Source organism: Papilio xuthus, unplaced genomic scaffold (genome assembly GCF_000836235.2).
Source record: "Papilio xuthus unplaced genomic scaffold, Pxut_1.1 DF826945.1, whole genome shotgun sequence".
In the NCBI taxonomy this organism is placed as follows: Eukaryota; Metazoa; Arthropoda; class Insecta; order Lepidoptera; family Papilionidae; genus Papilio; species Papilio xuthus.
In genome coordinates this window covers 800,883-817,780 of record NW_013531704.1, presented here as the reverse complement: position 1 = coordinate 817,780, position 16,898 = coordinate 800,883, and the positions used below count along the sequence as shown (strand labels likewise).

Here is a 16,898-nt window from a genome sequence, read left to right as displayed (position 1 = left end):
ACAAATTTAGCGGGATTTGTTGAACCGTTCCGAAGATATCTTCAAACAAACATCCATATAAACGTGCGCATTTTTAATATTAGTAAGATATAACATTTGAAAATCTTCATTATTTTGTTGTTCACGTTATGATTTGTTAAAACTGCTTAACATTTTTTATAAAGATTAAGTCAGTGCGTCATCATTGTAAAAAAAACCTTTGTAATCAAAACGTGAACAGGTCCTAAATACGTAACGTAAGTTGATGAACGATTTAAGTGCTGTGACCGAGAATGAACTGAACGGTGAATGAAATTCGCAACATCTCAATACTGCCTATACACTATACGCGCTGTAAAAAGGTTCCAGTTAAGGGTCAATGCTCGTAGTCTCTGCGGGATTGTTTGACGTCAATTGCAACAGGATTGGGGTAAATGACCATGCATGAAGAACTGACCCATTCAGGTTCATTATCTGATCACTAAAGAACTGCTTCTGAATTTAAAGTGTGGCTGTTAAAAGCTACTGGCATGAAAAACTAATAATGAAATTGTTGAGTGACAAAGTGTAACGTGAGTAGTCTATACAAGATGGATGGTGTTCTAGTCAAGATTTTAATAGTTTGGTGGATCTTTAAAGGAAAATGAGACATTATTTAAATATCTGTTAATAGTACTTTAACAAATTACACTCTAGTACTACATAAATTTATTAAACTCGAAGTTAAGCCGTTCCTAACTTTACAATTTATAAATGCGAATGGTCGAATGGATGGATGTTTGTTTGAAGTTATCTCCGGAACGGTTCAATGGATCTCGCTATAATTTGGCATAGATGTAGAACATAGTCTGGAAGAACACATAGACTACTTTATAAACCTTTTTTTAAATCCCTTACGCACGGAGTCGCAGGCAACAATTAGTTAATTTAATTTACAATTATTTAGGTGTGATTGCGTTTGCAACGTAAATCTAAAAATGTATGTTTTTATTTAAATACTTTGATTCCTAATAATAATTAATAGCATTGAAATAGAAATATACAAAAACCTTGTAGTTTTTTTTGTTATGTTAATGTTTTTAAAGTCATTTTGAATTCTCAAATTTGAATAACTTGTTTTTTTTTGTGTCAATGAAAATTCAAGTCGTAACCTTATTGTTCTCATCCACTTTATTGTGTTTTAAATGTGATAAAATATTTTATTCAGTACGAAATAAATATAATCTTATTTAATACTAATATTATAAATCACACATATCTGAGAAGAAATCCAAAGATATGTGTGAAGTCAACCAACCCACACTGGGCCAGCGTGGTTGACTATGGCCTAATCACCCTTAACTTACGATAGGCTCCGAGCCCCTCGGTGGGGACGTATAGTAAACTGATGATGATTATAAATGCGAATGTTTAGATGGATGTTTATTTGAAAGTATATACAGAACGTCTCAATGAATCTCGATGAAATTTGACAGGGATGTAGAGCATAGTCTAGAAGAACATGTGATCTACTAATTTTGTTTTAATTCCGCCAGAATAGTCGCTGCCGACATTGGGTTTCGACATAAGTATGAAATGTGAATAATAAGTATCTTTAATTAGCCTTTTCTATTCTATATTTGGACGATGTTTGAGTTAACTCTAGTAAAATTTATAAGCTTTTGTTTAATTTCATGTTGATGTATGTACTCTTTATAATTAATTATTTAAGTTCGACTAATGTTTTCTGCGTGTTCCGACAGACAAACTACCCTTACCCTTGACCGTTGGCTACGGTTTATGGATCTGACCTCGAAGGGAACCAATAATGTCTGAAGGTTTTGTTTCACGGCAATTAGGTCGCTTTACCCTTTACGACTAAAGTTGGCGTGTCACGGTTGCTCCATAAAGGAAGTCAGATTAAATGTTTTAAAATTTTTAATCTTTTAAAAATTACATAGTAACTTTATATTATTGTTATCTACGAATGATATAAAATAATACAAAAAACAAACTAATGTTCTAGTTTCTAGTTACTTCTGTCTTTTAAACAGTAATAAAAAATGACATACGATTAATCCAGAATTTGACGTGCCAATATAGACATGTATGTGTGTGTTATAGCTGGCATATATCTAACTTGAACTCTATTTTACTGAAGATAATTAAAAAAGAAATAAACAACAATTTGATTCTAAGTAAATACACATATGAATGCGTAGATGTATGAATTGTTAGGAAGAAATTCTGAAAATGTAGCAGTGTATTGACTCAACACAAGCCTTACTAAAATGTTGTCGTTTATGTCCCCTCACTATTCATTCTGACACTGGACTTTGTAACGAAAGCACGTCATTCGCGCCAAATGATTCATACTAATAATGTCTAAAAGAATGTAGAAGAAGCAAGAGAGATGTGTTAGAACCGCGCCAAATGGTGGTCCGTGGTCTCTGCCTATGCTTCTGGGTTACGGGTGTGAGTTATGTTGTAAACATATAGCAGCCGAAGCGAATTACTTAATATCGCTCTTGACACTGAGTTTTTTAAATATCGTGACCAATGAATATTAAATGATGAACGAATTCGAAATTTAAATAACAGTTATCCGATAGAAGACTTTTTACTTTTTCTTTTTAAACTTGTGATGCTATGGACTATTTTAAAGTAACGGAAAATAACTGTTATTTCAAACTGCTCTGTGGAGAATTACTTAATTGGATTATGCTTTTACAATTTGAATTGAAATTTTAAAAATTGAACATACCAAATTTTTAAGCTGGACTCGGCTATGTATTTTAGACATTTACTTACTTTGTAAAAAATAGGGGAGGGGATTAGACAATTTTAAATATTATTTTAGTGATTGTACGCCACCTCACGGATTAAATATTCAAATGCGATTGTTGAGATGGATAGATGAATGGATGTTTATTTGTAGGTATCTCTAGAACTGCGTAGTGGGTTTTTCATAAATTTTGCATAAATGTATATGCATAGTCTAAAAGAACAAAAAGGCTACTAAGAAAGTTTTTTTTTAATTCCGCACGGACAGATTCGCGAGCGACAGCTAGTATGTCATACGATTTAAATACAAACATTTTTAAAACCATAGAGTTAATCAAATTAGTTAAATATGCAGATGTCACCAATTCACATGGCATATGGTTATATAAATGTAACCAGTTAAAACACATGTTACTACGCGTGGGTCACGTGCGCACGCGCAGCCGCCGCGTGCGCCATCTATCGCGCAATTAAAATATCTCCGCTGTGGATAACCGCGGAAACGTGAATTCATTATTCTTAACGATCTCCCACGGCTGTTAAAAAAAGCTTGTTAAAAGATTGATGGTATAAGGTCTTATTTAAAACGGATACCTACGAGTTTTTCCTGATAACTCATAATATGAATAAAACTGGTTTGAATATTAATCTAAACCAAATTAAAAGTTAACTATCAAGCCTAAGTACAATATTTTGATTTTTAGAGGGCACAAAAACTAACATTTTTAAGCCGACTTTCAATTTGATATTTAGTTTGAATAATAATTAAGTAACTAGGTATATTAATTAACAATTATGTGTAAACATAATAATCTGATAATGTAAATATAATGATAAATATTGGCTTTTGAACAGTTAGATTTAAACTAATAAACGGCTAAACACTTACGGGTTTGTCCTGTGTGGGCACCGATTAGTTTGGAGCCCATCGGGGGGCCTCTCGTTGGACTGAGTCGGGCATGTATTATTTTTACTACCGGTAAACTTGAACTGCAACACCAGCGTAATAACCAAATAATAAGGCACGTGTTGGAAATAAAGAAAAAAGATTAACAAAAATAAAAACAAAGGATATTCTGAGCGCTTTTTATATTTGGATATTAGAGGTAATTAAATTAATGTTTGAACAATACGCTTTAACAAATTTCATACACGTGAACGCGTGCACGAACCCATCAGTAAATAGGTTGATATAACTTATACGTAACTTAAGGAACGTGGTACTAGAGCAGTGACTAGCAGTATTGATATTGTTTAGAACGCACACTTTATAGTAAAACTATCGGTTCTAAACATTTTTGAATTTTCGATCAGCGATATATAATAGTACGCGTCCATTGGCCCGTTAGGGAACATTAAAGCTTCGGTGGCTTAGGGATTAAGCACTTGACTTGCAATCTGCAGGTCCTGGGTTCAAATCCCGCCATGTACCAATGTGCTTTTCGATTTCCGATTTACAAATGTATATTTATTCGACGTTCTTACGGTGTACAAAACATCGTGATGCAACATGCATATTTGAGAAGAAATTCAAAGATATGTGTGAAGTCAACCAATCCGCACTTGGACAGCGTGGTTGACAATGGCCTAGTCACCCTTAACTTAGGGTAGGCTCCGAGCCCCTCGGTGGGGACCCATAGTGAGCTGATGATGACCATTGGCCTGCGCGGCTCGTAACGGATTGCTTGTTGACTAATGCCATCTTCCGATGCTGACGACTAGGATAATGGACGCAGCGCTATGTAAAATCATACTACAAACTAAAATTTGTTGCAGACCGTCAGTCCGGCGCGGACCGATGGACGCATACCTTTAAATTTGTTTAGGGATGCTTCAGTCTCAGAGCGTATGTTAAAAAATTTGCAGCACGGTTCTGTCTCACTATTGTGTCCCCGTGTGAATCTAACATCAAGTTAGCTAGGTTACTCACGGAACAATAACGGACACGCCTCTTAAATAACCGTCATTTAATTTACACATCATCTGATGTTAACGGTACTTATGAGTAACACGATGACGTAAACTGGTGACGTTTTTATGACGTGATTTTCCTTGATATGAAAAAAGTAAAAACAAAAGCAATCGAGACGCTTCCAGTATTAGTCAATGTTTCCAAAATGACGTTTTGTTGATTTAATTCAACATTTCGCAATTATCTTTCCGTTGATTTTTAAGTGATGATAAAATATCTGATGAGTAATTTTAAAGGTAACAAATGACTTCACCGTACGCTTGAAACAAAGATGAATTATAAAGTCAACAATGATTACAAGGTAAAGATATCAAAAACCACGAATCAAATACTTGGTAGTAAATTAAAATAAACAGAAGCAAATAGTTATTAAATTCTTAACATATTTTACGTATTAGGTAATAAAATGAATAGGAAAAGAACTATACAGTTTCTTTGTATGAATAATACAAGGGAAGAACATGATATCATCAAAATAGAAGAAAACAAAGAAGCGAATGAAGGCTTTGTCCAGTAGAGACAAAAGCAGATGGTGATAAATAAATGAACGCAAATATCAATGCTGATAGACATACAAATGTGAAAAAATATATATTACCAGCTTCGATCCCCGTAGAAAAAAAGGTAATGAGTTCATGATGTATATTTAAAGTCAATATTACTAATAATTTGTCTTTAACTTAGTTTAAAACTCCGTAAGTGGAGAGGTTTAGTATGTGAAGAAGTAAGTAACATAAAGATATTTGTAAAGTGATTCTCAGGTTCATTGTTAACATTTTATTGGCATTGAACGTGCAAACACGGTCGAGGTCTTCATTTTTAATATGTTTTAGTTGTTTACTGTTCGTGTGCGTGATAATGTAACCTTAACATAGGAATCTAATGCAATACATTACGACATGCATCCAAGTTCTGTACCGTAACCGATACAAAGACGACGTCATGAGTTATCTGGTACAGAACTTAGTACTAGCATGTGTAAGATTTGATTGCTGTCTTCCTATAATATTGGTAAGGATCAGAAAAAGTTTAGTATTCCGTTTGTGACGTGGTTGTCTTGACTACTAAGTTCAGTGGTATTAACTGCGCGAATGTGTGTTATCTTTTGATCTAATCACGTAGCTTTAAGTAAGGTCAGGTCAATTGATGGTTCAATAAAAAACTACATTCGTAAAAATGAAACTAATAGTAAAGGAATTGGGAAGTTTAATTATTTATTGTATATTTTATCACAATTATCTATGACCGTGACCATCGTGAGTGCTTGGTTTGTTTATTTCTGCTACATTCACGGCCATACTTGTAATAATAATAATTAGTGAACTAATGTTAAATCAATATAAAAATGCTTCTATGCGGTTGCAAATGCGGATTCGTAATGAAACAAAGAAAAAATCGAAGATGCATATTTATATGTGTAAATGTAATTAATAACTAACAGATCAAATTAAAATGCTTTTAAACATTCTATCGTGTCGTTTCAGTTCATAATTCAATAAGAAAAAAAAATGCAATTTATAAATGCTTTCAAAATGTTTGCTTTTACAAAACTATTCAGTTCGAATTCTTTAGCTTTGGTATTCGTTCTGAAAGACAAGAGTTTTGCGTCCATACCTTCAATTTCAACATTCTCTCCGCTGGATGATGCGTCATCTTCTATCTTCTTTTCGGTAACTATGGTTACACTATTTTCTCCGAATTCGTTGTTCTGAGACCGCTTGTCCGTCACCGAATGGAACTGTGGACAAAACGGCATCGTTTTACTGGAAACATCATTTCAAAACAATTGAAGGTACAATTTGGATGTAAACTTCTTTGAAATAACATAATCCTATTCTCCGTTATTAAGAACTATATTGAAGGTCTTAAAACCTTTTTGGTTTATATGGTTTTTTATTTTTTTATTTGTAAAATAAATAAATTACGTATAAATGTTAAGAAATTAACTCTTTTGAGTGTAGTGACGTTTGAAAGCGTATTATTAAATTCTCTTTGGATTCTCTACAATTACTGGAAGCGTTGAACACGAATTAATTGGTATAAAAGAGCTCTTGTTTTTCAATGCTGCACCAACGCTGCCGAATGCTATTAATTTGTTCAAATTGCTTTGTTCAAGATAACAGAGTATTCAATTATCGTAGTCACTTCTAGTTATTATTTGTTGACGTTTTATTACGATGTGTAAACGCTTCTTAATTAAATTCTATTTTTTTTTTCATCTACGTGCTAATGATGATATAGTACAATTAAAATCAATGACGCTTGTTTACTTAGTACACTATAATTGATCTTTGTTTTCTTGAATGAGATAATAATTGTATTTCAGTCTCAGTAGCAATTAATTGTAAAAGAACGTAGTCAAAATTTAAATTGTTTTAAGTTTTAAAGCAGTAAAAAAATTAAATAGCAATAAAAAACCTTATTGTAATGTTTTTTCAGTCGTAACTTTTCAATCTGGATTTGTCGGTTGGAAAGTTTTTTTTTAATTTTTTTACGATCACTAAATTTATCACGGTTGTAACTAAGTCGTAGATTGGATTACGATGAAATAATTGAAAGTGAATGAAGTTTTTCTTAGAATTTCTAGAAGTTCGTTGTACTTAATGATTTTTTGCGACAGTTGGATAATGGTGAGTAATAAGGTGTACTAACGTTTTTTGTTCATTTCAATGAATAGAACAAAACAATTTTTACCTGAGATCTTTTTATGTTACCTAAGCATTTAACCTTGGATTTTAAATCCAAGGTAAGACGCATACGTAATCGTCTTGGAACGAACGACTCCTTTGTTTTATTTATTTATTTAATCACGTCCTTTTATCATAGAGGCACATTTTTAAAGCTGCATCCTATTCGTTACTGCATCCGCGTCGGTCGTCTCGATGCTTAACGTACAAACGAATGTCGATGTAAGTGGAACACCGTCAGTTTCCCCGATAGTACATTCAGAGTAATATTACATAACTTAAGTTATGAATACTCAGGTGTTCCTCGAAGACGTAGTATTTTCCCCTTAGACTGGAACTGTTCATTGTTTATGAATTAGTCTCATGATATTTCTCGTTAGCATTATTATATAGTAATGCGTTCTATAGAAGGAATGTCGCAGCAAATAATGATAGAAAAATGTTGCCAGCGCGCTAAACATACTGCCATCTCTTTTATTCTTTTTGGAAAGAAAGAGATATATGTATATTTTTTTTTTATTATTATTTAAAGTGTAACTTTGTTTCAATTGTTTTGTCGCTGACAACTTTTGTGATATTTTATTACTTTAATAAAACAAAATGTAATAAAATATTTCTTAAGTAAAATAATTTCGTAAGATAGGATCGGGAATCGTAAGATTGTCGGTCGTTGTTTTACGAAACTATTTTAAATGTGTTGCAACTGCATGTTGCATGTCGTAAATGTAAAGCCGGTGGTCAAATATGAGGTCTGATAAGATTAGCGATGTACACAATGATAAATAAATGTAAGTTGAAATGTAGTAGTTACACTTGTTTAATCTGTCGGATGCGTTCATTTATCTTTTGTCTTATCTTACTAATATTATAAATGCAAATGTCTTTATGAAAATATTAAGGTTTAATTTAATAACAAAATAAAATTATAATCAGCAAATAATATAATTAAGTTATCGGCAATTTTTAATTTAAATTTTAAAATAGATTGCATGTTTAATTTTAGTTATTTTAATAATTAATTTGAATATTTTACAAATTACGAGGCAAATTATCTAGATAATAAGTTAATGGTTCATGGCGCTATATATGCTAGAGTCTAGATTACTTATTTTAATCACACCCAGTATATTTTTTTCTTATGAAAAAAAATTCTTAATCCCGTACCTCCGAGCGAATTCTAAAAAATAATTTAAAGTCGCATTCATAATATTATTACGAAGTAAGGTAAAAAAAACTAAGTATATGTTATATTCAATTAGTGTTTTGTTTCTTGCCGGCTTAGGATGCATCAGTGAGCTCGGGTATTCATCTTTTTTGCATCATCAACGTCAAATGATTACACTTTCCTGTCGGAATTTCCTATGACTTACTTTTTACATAACGGATGATGTTTAAGACAAGTCTTACAACCAAATATAACGGTTTCTAGTTGAAGTAAAAAATTATTAAACTAATCACGATTGATTATATGTATGATTGGATAACAATTTCTTTTTAAATTATGAACATCTGAGCATCGGTGGCTCAGTGGTCAAGCACTTGACTTGCAATCTGCAGGTCCTGTGTTCGAATCCCGCCATGTACCAATGTGTTTTTCGATTTCCGATTGACATATGTACATTTATCCGACGTTCTTACGGTGAAGGAAAACATCGTGATGCAACCTGCACATATCTAAGAAGAAATTCAAAGATATGTGAAATCAACCAACCCGCACTGGGCCAGCGTGGTTGACTTATGGCCTAATCACCCATAACTCGGTGGGGACGTATAGTGAGCTGATTATGATGAACATTTAACTTAACTCTTCTAAACATTTGAAGTGCTACTTGGTAATAAAAAATCACAGCATCAAAAGTGTTATGTACAAACTTAAGTTACTTAAATATTTGTTTGAATGTTACTAATATTATAAATGCAAAAGTTTAGATGGTTGGATAGACGTTTCTTTAAAGGTATCTCTAGAACGGCTGCATGGATCTACCTGAAATTTGGCACAAATGTAGAACATAGTCCGGAAGAACATATAGGCTACTAATTTAGTCTTCCTAATATTCTGTGTGGACGGAGTCGTGGGCGATAGCTAGTAATCGATTATACAAATTAAATTCTCTAGAGTACGCTAACTTCATTCATGTCACGATAATTGTAAATCAAAACATAGCAGTTATATGACGGCTTTACTTAATAATATAGATTTAGTATTTTCTGGTTTACAATGTTCACGCTGTATACGCGTGATAGAAAATATTCTGCTTGCCTTTATTACAGATACACGATTCCTAAGATTAACATATTATTTATATGGTGATTTATCATTTTCAAATTCGAAAAGTCAAAAATCTTACTAATATTATAAATGCGAATTATTAGATAAATGGATGGATGTTTGTTACAAGATATCTCCAAAATGGATGTATAGTCTAGCTAAAATTTTAAATAAATGTAGAGCATAGTCTGGAAACACATAGGCCACTAATAAAGTTTTTTTTAATTCCCCAAGAAAAGAATCACGGGCGACAGTAATTTATAATTATTTTTAAAACCGAAAACTTTTTTTATAAGTTAAATTTAAAGGTAGTATGAATTTACTTTAAAATAATTGCTCATGAATCATCATCAATACACTACAATGTTCACTAAAAAGTCCTTATGCCTGCCAAAGTACTCCATTCCTTGTTTCTTCCGTCTTTACAAGGTCATTGAACTTTCCCATATAAGTTGTTGACTTCAAATAAAATTCATTGTCGTAATAAATACCTTCAATATTTAGAATTAACTGGTGACTAATTGTGTGGAAATTTCATCCGCTCTTTACAATAATGTCTTTGACTCATTGCAAAACTAAGCGTTTTTTTTTCTTGAGTTTAGCAAGAGTTCTTGAAATAAGGATACATGTATTTGTTACGATTGTTAATTACGCAACGAATTGTTTATTTGCAAATGAGTTTAGATTGAATTTTAAGTAGTGTAATAAAGATATTTTTTTGTAAAGCAGAATATTAAATTCTGTTATTCTAAGAGTGGATAAATATTATGTAAAAAAATGTACCGTACAAAATTAACACATAATAACTGTTGGTAGGTTAAAATTCTACTTATCCTAGTTATGTTTAAAATATAAATTGAACTTGATGTGTTTTTATGATGAATAGTATTCATAGCGTTCACAAACACTGTTAAAAGTAAAAACTAAAGTCGTAAAATCTAATGTTAAGGAAAATACGTTTAAAAATCTGATAATTGAAATAATTTCAAAGGAATGATGTTAAAATTAAGTAAACAAACAACAGAAGCAGACGGTTTATTAGACGATACTAGCAGTCGTCCGCGACTCCGCGCAGATTAGAGAAAAAAACTTAATAAGTAACCTTGTACTTCGAGACTATGTTCTACATGCCTGTGCCAAATTTCATCGCGATCAGTGGAGCCGTTCTGGTGATACCTTCAAGCAAACATCCATCCATCCTAAACATTCGCATTTATAATATTAGTAAGATAATGGATTTATTGAACAGTTCGTATCTTAGGCTATAGTTTATTAAATTTTTATTGTACTTACTAAACGTCCAAATAAAAACATTTTGGATTCACGTCTCAAATTCTGATAATCTCTCACGCAACAGTAACATTGTTCTTCACATGACGACACCATGTTTAAATAAACACGTTTATTCATCTTGATACTAAATTACAAGTTACTTTTGCTAAATTAGATTTATTTTATCACCCTTTAACTTGGTAAAATTTATAAACTATTTGATTTCACAGCAACTAAAGTCACGACCGTTCAACAAAATCTATCACCAACGAATACAAAGCTGTACTGTTGATTAAGAAAAAAAAAGAAACGCTTTACAATGCCATTCATAAAAAAAAGTTTGTTACTCTATTGTGGGCGTTCAACAATGCTTTTATTTCGGCTACACTATCGTCGTTCGCTTTACGGAGTTATTGTGGAACAGCCGTGTTACTTTACATGTTTGCTTACAATACGAACATATCCGTGTGACCGACGGATGTAAATTTTGCTTCCGTACAATGATTGTCATGTTTACAAATTCGTCTTCTGTAAACAAACAGTTCGGCGTTCATTTGTTTCTTCCTGGATTCATTTAAGAATTTTTTTATATTTTTTCTTAAAATAGTTGCCTAATACGGGTAGATATTTGTTAAATAGTTTGAGAATCAATTTTTTTTAATATTAGCAGTTTTTTGTTAATTTACTTATTTCTTTTACCATTCCAACTAAGTTCTTTGCTTCTGCTAGGACATGGTTTACGACAATAGTCGAATGGCGAGATTAGAAACCCCGACCTCGTGGTCTGAAACCCGAACTCTTAACCATGAATATTACGAGTACATATAGAGGCTTCTTTATCTAGATTTATTACTTTGGTTTTTATTTGAAACAAAATGTGTTCCTTTAGAGTCTGGATTTTTATCACATCTGAATGTTATGCTTCATTTAAATCAAAAACTATATTCAGATATTGTCTACGATAAGTCAAATGATGTCGATCTTCAAAACATTCCTGTTAAAATGACATTAAATTGTTAGTATGTACGGCATTTGGTAAGTTCTTTCCTAAATAAAATGCGTCCAAAAGCTTGATGTATTAAGTACGTTCTGTGTTAAGTAAGGTTCTGTGATCTTAAACTTATAAGTAACGATATTATTTATTACTACAACACCTTGTATTTCGTAATAAAAAGCTGATGTAGATGTCATTGTTGCTTTTTGCGATTATAAGCTAGGTGGAAGGCTAAAAGTGAAGGGAGTCTCATGGCCCTAACTATAAAATTCACACGAGAATTGACGTCCTCCTGACCGACTTTATACTATTTGCTATGCACTTTTTTGTGACTATATGTGGCAATTCACGTATATGATAGTGTTCATACATCTACCGTTGGTTTCTGAGCCCAAAATATCTGTTTAAAACATATTATCGTCTATGTCATTATCGATTACAAAACTGAGGTACAAAATGTTTTAAAGGGGGATTTCGGTCCCATAAACCCACAATTAGTCTATTACACTAGTATCTATAAATATATATAAAAATTAGTGTGTTTTGAACCTTATTTTATTATGTAATAATAGTTTTAAATTGCTTAAGTTTGTTTTATTAGTATTTGGATGTTTTTTGTACAATATGTTACATTTCTCAAAAAAAAAACTGATAATTATAGTTTAAGGAAACATTAAAAATTAAAAATAATATTAATCAGCAAAATTACAATGTTCTCTAACAACCTGCTATAGTTGTATTTCAAAATGTATATTTTCGTTACATTTTACGTAAGCGTTACAACAAGACTGGGGCCGCACTCGCAACATCTTTCAGTTTTTGTTGCTCGATGTTGGTATTGCTGCAACATGTTACGTCATATAACCATTAAACCTTATTATCGATATCACTTGATAAAATACGATTGGTCTGAAGAAAAAAGGTTGAGTCAAACTTTAGTTTATCCACAAGCAATTCAACTAGTTTTATATATTTTTAATTGTAAATCCAATTTATTAAATATTATTAGAGCGTCGATGGCTCAGAGGTTTCAACACTTGACTTGTAATCTGCAGGTCCTGGGTTCGAATCCCGCCATGTACAAATGTGTTTTTCGATTTCCGATTTACATATGTACATTTATCCGACGTTGTTAGGTGAACGAAATCATCGTGATGCAACATATCTGAGAAGAAATTCAAAGATATGTGTGAAGTTAACCGACCCGCACTTGGCCAGCGTGGTTGACTATGGCCTAGTCAGCCCTAGCTTAGGGTAGGCTCCCAGCCACTCGGTGAGGACGTATAGTGAGCTGATGATGATTAAATATTAAATTTAGAGTTAGTTGTCATTGTTTAAAATTGATTTACTTTAGTCCGTCGAGAATTGTTCATTGTCAGGATTGCATCTTTCTATAAACTTTTTTACCATTAACCGTGTCGTTTCGGTGACCAAAACTTCCGTTTAAAACATATTGTTATCTCTATTTTCTCCAAGATAATGACAGGGATGACGATATGTTACAGAGATTTTGGTCTTAAAACAGCGGTAAATCGTCTACGATAGTAATATGAAGTTACTTTAAAAGTATTATCACTTAGTGACCAAACACTAGGAATGTTAGCTACAGTAAGAATAGAACTAATTTCTCTAGAATGTAAAGTTTAACGAGTATCATTTTCTTTTATATCCTTATGGAGGAGCCATTTAACTTTAAAGCGTTCACTTAGTCCTGGCACGTACAACTTCTAAGCTTTTACATGGATTGCATTGCATTGTGTTGGAGATATCTATGTTACAGTTTCTTCATCACAAACATACAAACATAGCTTCTTTCTTTAATCATAGACTCTCCAAATGCCTCCAAAAAGTTTTATATGTTTTCAATGGTGAAACTTTTTTCTTTTTCTTTATTAAATCATGTGTAATTTTTTTTAATATTAGTAGATTTTTGTTAGTTTACTAATATTTCTTGTACCATTCCAATTAAGCTCTAGGTTTGTGGTAGTATATGGTCAACGATAATAGTCGTATTGCGGGATTCAAACTCGTGATCACATGGTCGGAAATTCGTACCATTAACCATTAGGCTATTGGCGTTTTAAATTACTTAATAAGTCATTGATTATTTAAATATCATTTATTTTGTATTTTATTAACTGGGTGTTACTAAAACTATTATAATTAAATGACTAAGTTGACGTTATCTAAAGTAGATAGTAAGAACAAATCCAGCCTAAAACCAGACTAAGCTAGATAAAGAGTAACAATGGCTCATAAATTATTGCGGAGTAACTGAGACATCAAAGAAACCCTTATCACTGATAACAATGTAGATTGAACTCTTATCGTGGGAATATGACGCATACTTGTTGGAAATACTTTTTGGTAATGAAAAAGATTCTGTCAAAAATGTTCTTATATATAAATTTAAAAATAAGATGACAACTTCACTAAAATAAAATATATTATTATTCCAATACGTTATCAGCACGACGATTTGTAATTTTTTTACAAATTTTTCTTTTTGGAAATTTTTAGTTGTTATAAGAACTATGGCTAGTGGTGATAACAGTAGTAAATCATCTTCCTCGAACTTTCCTTCGGGCATACGCCTGGGTGGGCGTGAAGGCTACGGTACGTGGAAATTCAAGATGAGGAACTATTTGATACATGAGGACTTATGGGAGGCAATAGATGGTTATCCTGAGGGAGATACCACTCCAGTTTCAAGTAAATCGCGTAACGATCGTAAGGCGTTGGCGAAGATTTGCTTAACGTTAGACGGTCCTGCAATCACCTATGTCCGGAGCGCAACTTCAGCAAAAGAAGCATGGAATGAACTGAAAAATGCTTACGAAGACCGCGGAATGGGACGGAGATTAGCCCTAGAACGAAAACTATATAGAATGAATCTCGTAGACTACACTGATATGGAATCTTATATTAATGCTGTTTTGAGTACAGTGAGAGACCTGGATGATATTGGCAAGAAAATAGAAGATGCTTCTGTAGCTGCTATCCTGTTGGGCGGGCTTACAGCTAAGTACGAGCCAATGATCATGAGTCTAGAGACGAGTAACATTACGATAACCGCTGATCAGGTGAAAACTAAACTGCTAAGTGAAGTATTTCGGAATGATCCAGAACAGGTTGCTTTTAGAGCTGGTGGTAATGCAGTACCAATAAATAAAAAGAAGACTAAGAAAGTGGTGTGTTTCGAATGCAAGGAGCCAGGACATAAGAGACCAGACTGTCCACGACGTAAGAGGAACGAAAAGGACAAGGGAGCGAGTGCTAATGTCACCGCTTTGACAGCACTATCGGTTTCTCACAAGAAAGACGTATGGTTCATAGACTCTGGAGCTACGACTCACCTAACGTCTAGGTTGGACTGGATATCAGAACTAAAGACTGTTAATTGTGGAAAAGTTACTGTTGCTAATGGTCAGGAGATTCAATGTGTAGGTATTGGTGATGTAAATATTAGTACTAAAGCCAATGTTGTTAATAAGGTTAGTGATGTAATGTATGTACCGAAACTAAATACTAACTTGCTTTCCGTTAAAAAGGCTGTAGAGAAAGGATTTACTGTATTGTTTGATAGCAGTGGATGTAATTTTTTCAACGCAGATACCTTCTCTTATAAAGGTGATTCTATTTTACATGGTTCTTCATCCAGAGGTCTGTACACTCTCGATTGTACTATTAATAATCCTTGTGCTAATGCTTTTGATGTGCAATTTGACTCTTGCTCTAGGTTCCTGTTATGGCATAAGAGGCTTGGTCATTTGTGCCGCATCGGTATGAACCAATTGAAAAATATGAATGTTGGGGTTGATTATACCACGGTAGATAAGGGAAGTTGTATTGCCTGTGTGGAGGGTAAGCAAGCCCGTAAATCTTTTAAGAAGTTGGCTTATGATAAGGGTACGAAGATGTTGGAGCTGGTTCACTCTGACCTGTGTGGACCGATGTCGGTTCCATCTTTTCAAGGTAATAAATATGTATTATTATTTATTGATGACTATTCGCGGATGATATTTCCATATTTTATCTCGTCTAAGACAGAAGTGAAGGAAAAGTTCTGTTTCTTTCAGTCACTAGTAGAGAGGCAGACTGGTGCGCAGATAAAGACACTAAGGACTGATAATGGTACTGAGTATGTAAATAAAAGTTTTCTAGATCACTTGCGTGCAAAAGGCATAGTCCATCAGACGACTGTCCCCTACAGCCCTCAACAAAATGGAGTTGCAGAGCGCACTAATCGTTCCATAGTGGAAAAGGCGCGGTCGATGTTGGCCGAGAGCGCTCTATCCAGAGCTTATTGGGAAGATGCTTTTGCAGTTGCAGTCTATCTTAAGAATAGGAGTCCTCATAGAGCGTTGGGCTGCGGTACACCCCATGAGCGGTGGTTCCGTAGCAAGCCAGATCTAAAACATCTGAAGGTGTTTGGATGTAGAGCACTTGTAAATATTCCTTCCTGTCATAGAGGTAAGTTAGATAGTAAGGCGAATGAACATATTTTTGTAGGTTATTCAGATGACCCGAATACTTATTTTTTCCGGAATGTTGTTCATCCAAAACGAGTAATTAAGTCAAGAGATGTCGTATTCTTCGAAGATCGCTTCACAGGGTTGAAGACGGCTGAAAGTTCGGCACCTCCAGCACCTCCAATACTGCTTACAGGTGGTAATAGGCAGGAGGAAGTTTCTAGAACAGTTCCTGAACGTCTAGATACAACTGTGGCAGAAGAGGTTGTTCCTGAACGTCTAGATACAACTGTGGCAGAAGAGGTTGTCAACCCTGAAGCGATGGCTGAAGAAGAAGCAGTCGACTGTGAAGACGCGGAAGTAGAGCTGCCGTTAGTCGATGAAGGGCGGAGATATCCCTCAAGAAGTAGGAACCCTCCAGATTTTCTAACGTATCACATAGAGGATAACTTAGTAGAACCTCTGACATATCGTGAAGCGATGAATTCTC

General features: G+C 33.5%; 2 protein-coding genes across 2 annotated transcripts in view; one reads left to right on the top strand and one right to left on the bottom strand.

The window, feature by feature from the left end:
* Positions 1-16,898, top strand: part of LOC106121310 (adenylate cyclase type 2) — a 91,599-nt gene that overhangs the window by 35,098 nt on the left and 39,603 nt on the right. The gene's annotated exons all lie outside the window — the stretch shown is intronic.
* LOC106121311 (probable E3 ubiquitin-protein ligase sinah) overlaps positions 1-16,898 on the bottom strand; it is a 40,394-nt gene that overhangs the window by 10,464 nt on the left and 13,032 nt on the right. Inside the window, exon 2 of the mRNA XM_013316920.1 lies at positions 6,329-6,452. Coding sequence (XP_013172374.1) covers positions 6,329-6,452 — 124 coding nt within the window. The remainder of the gene's footprint in view (positions 1-6,328; positions 6,453-16,898) is intronic.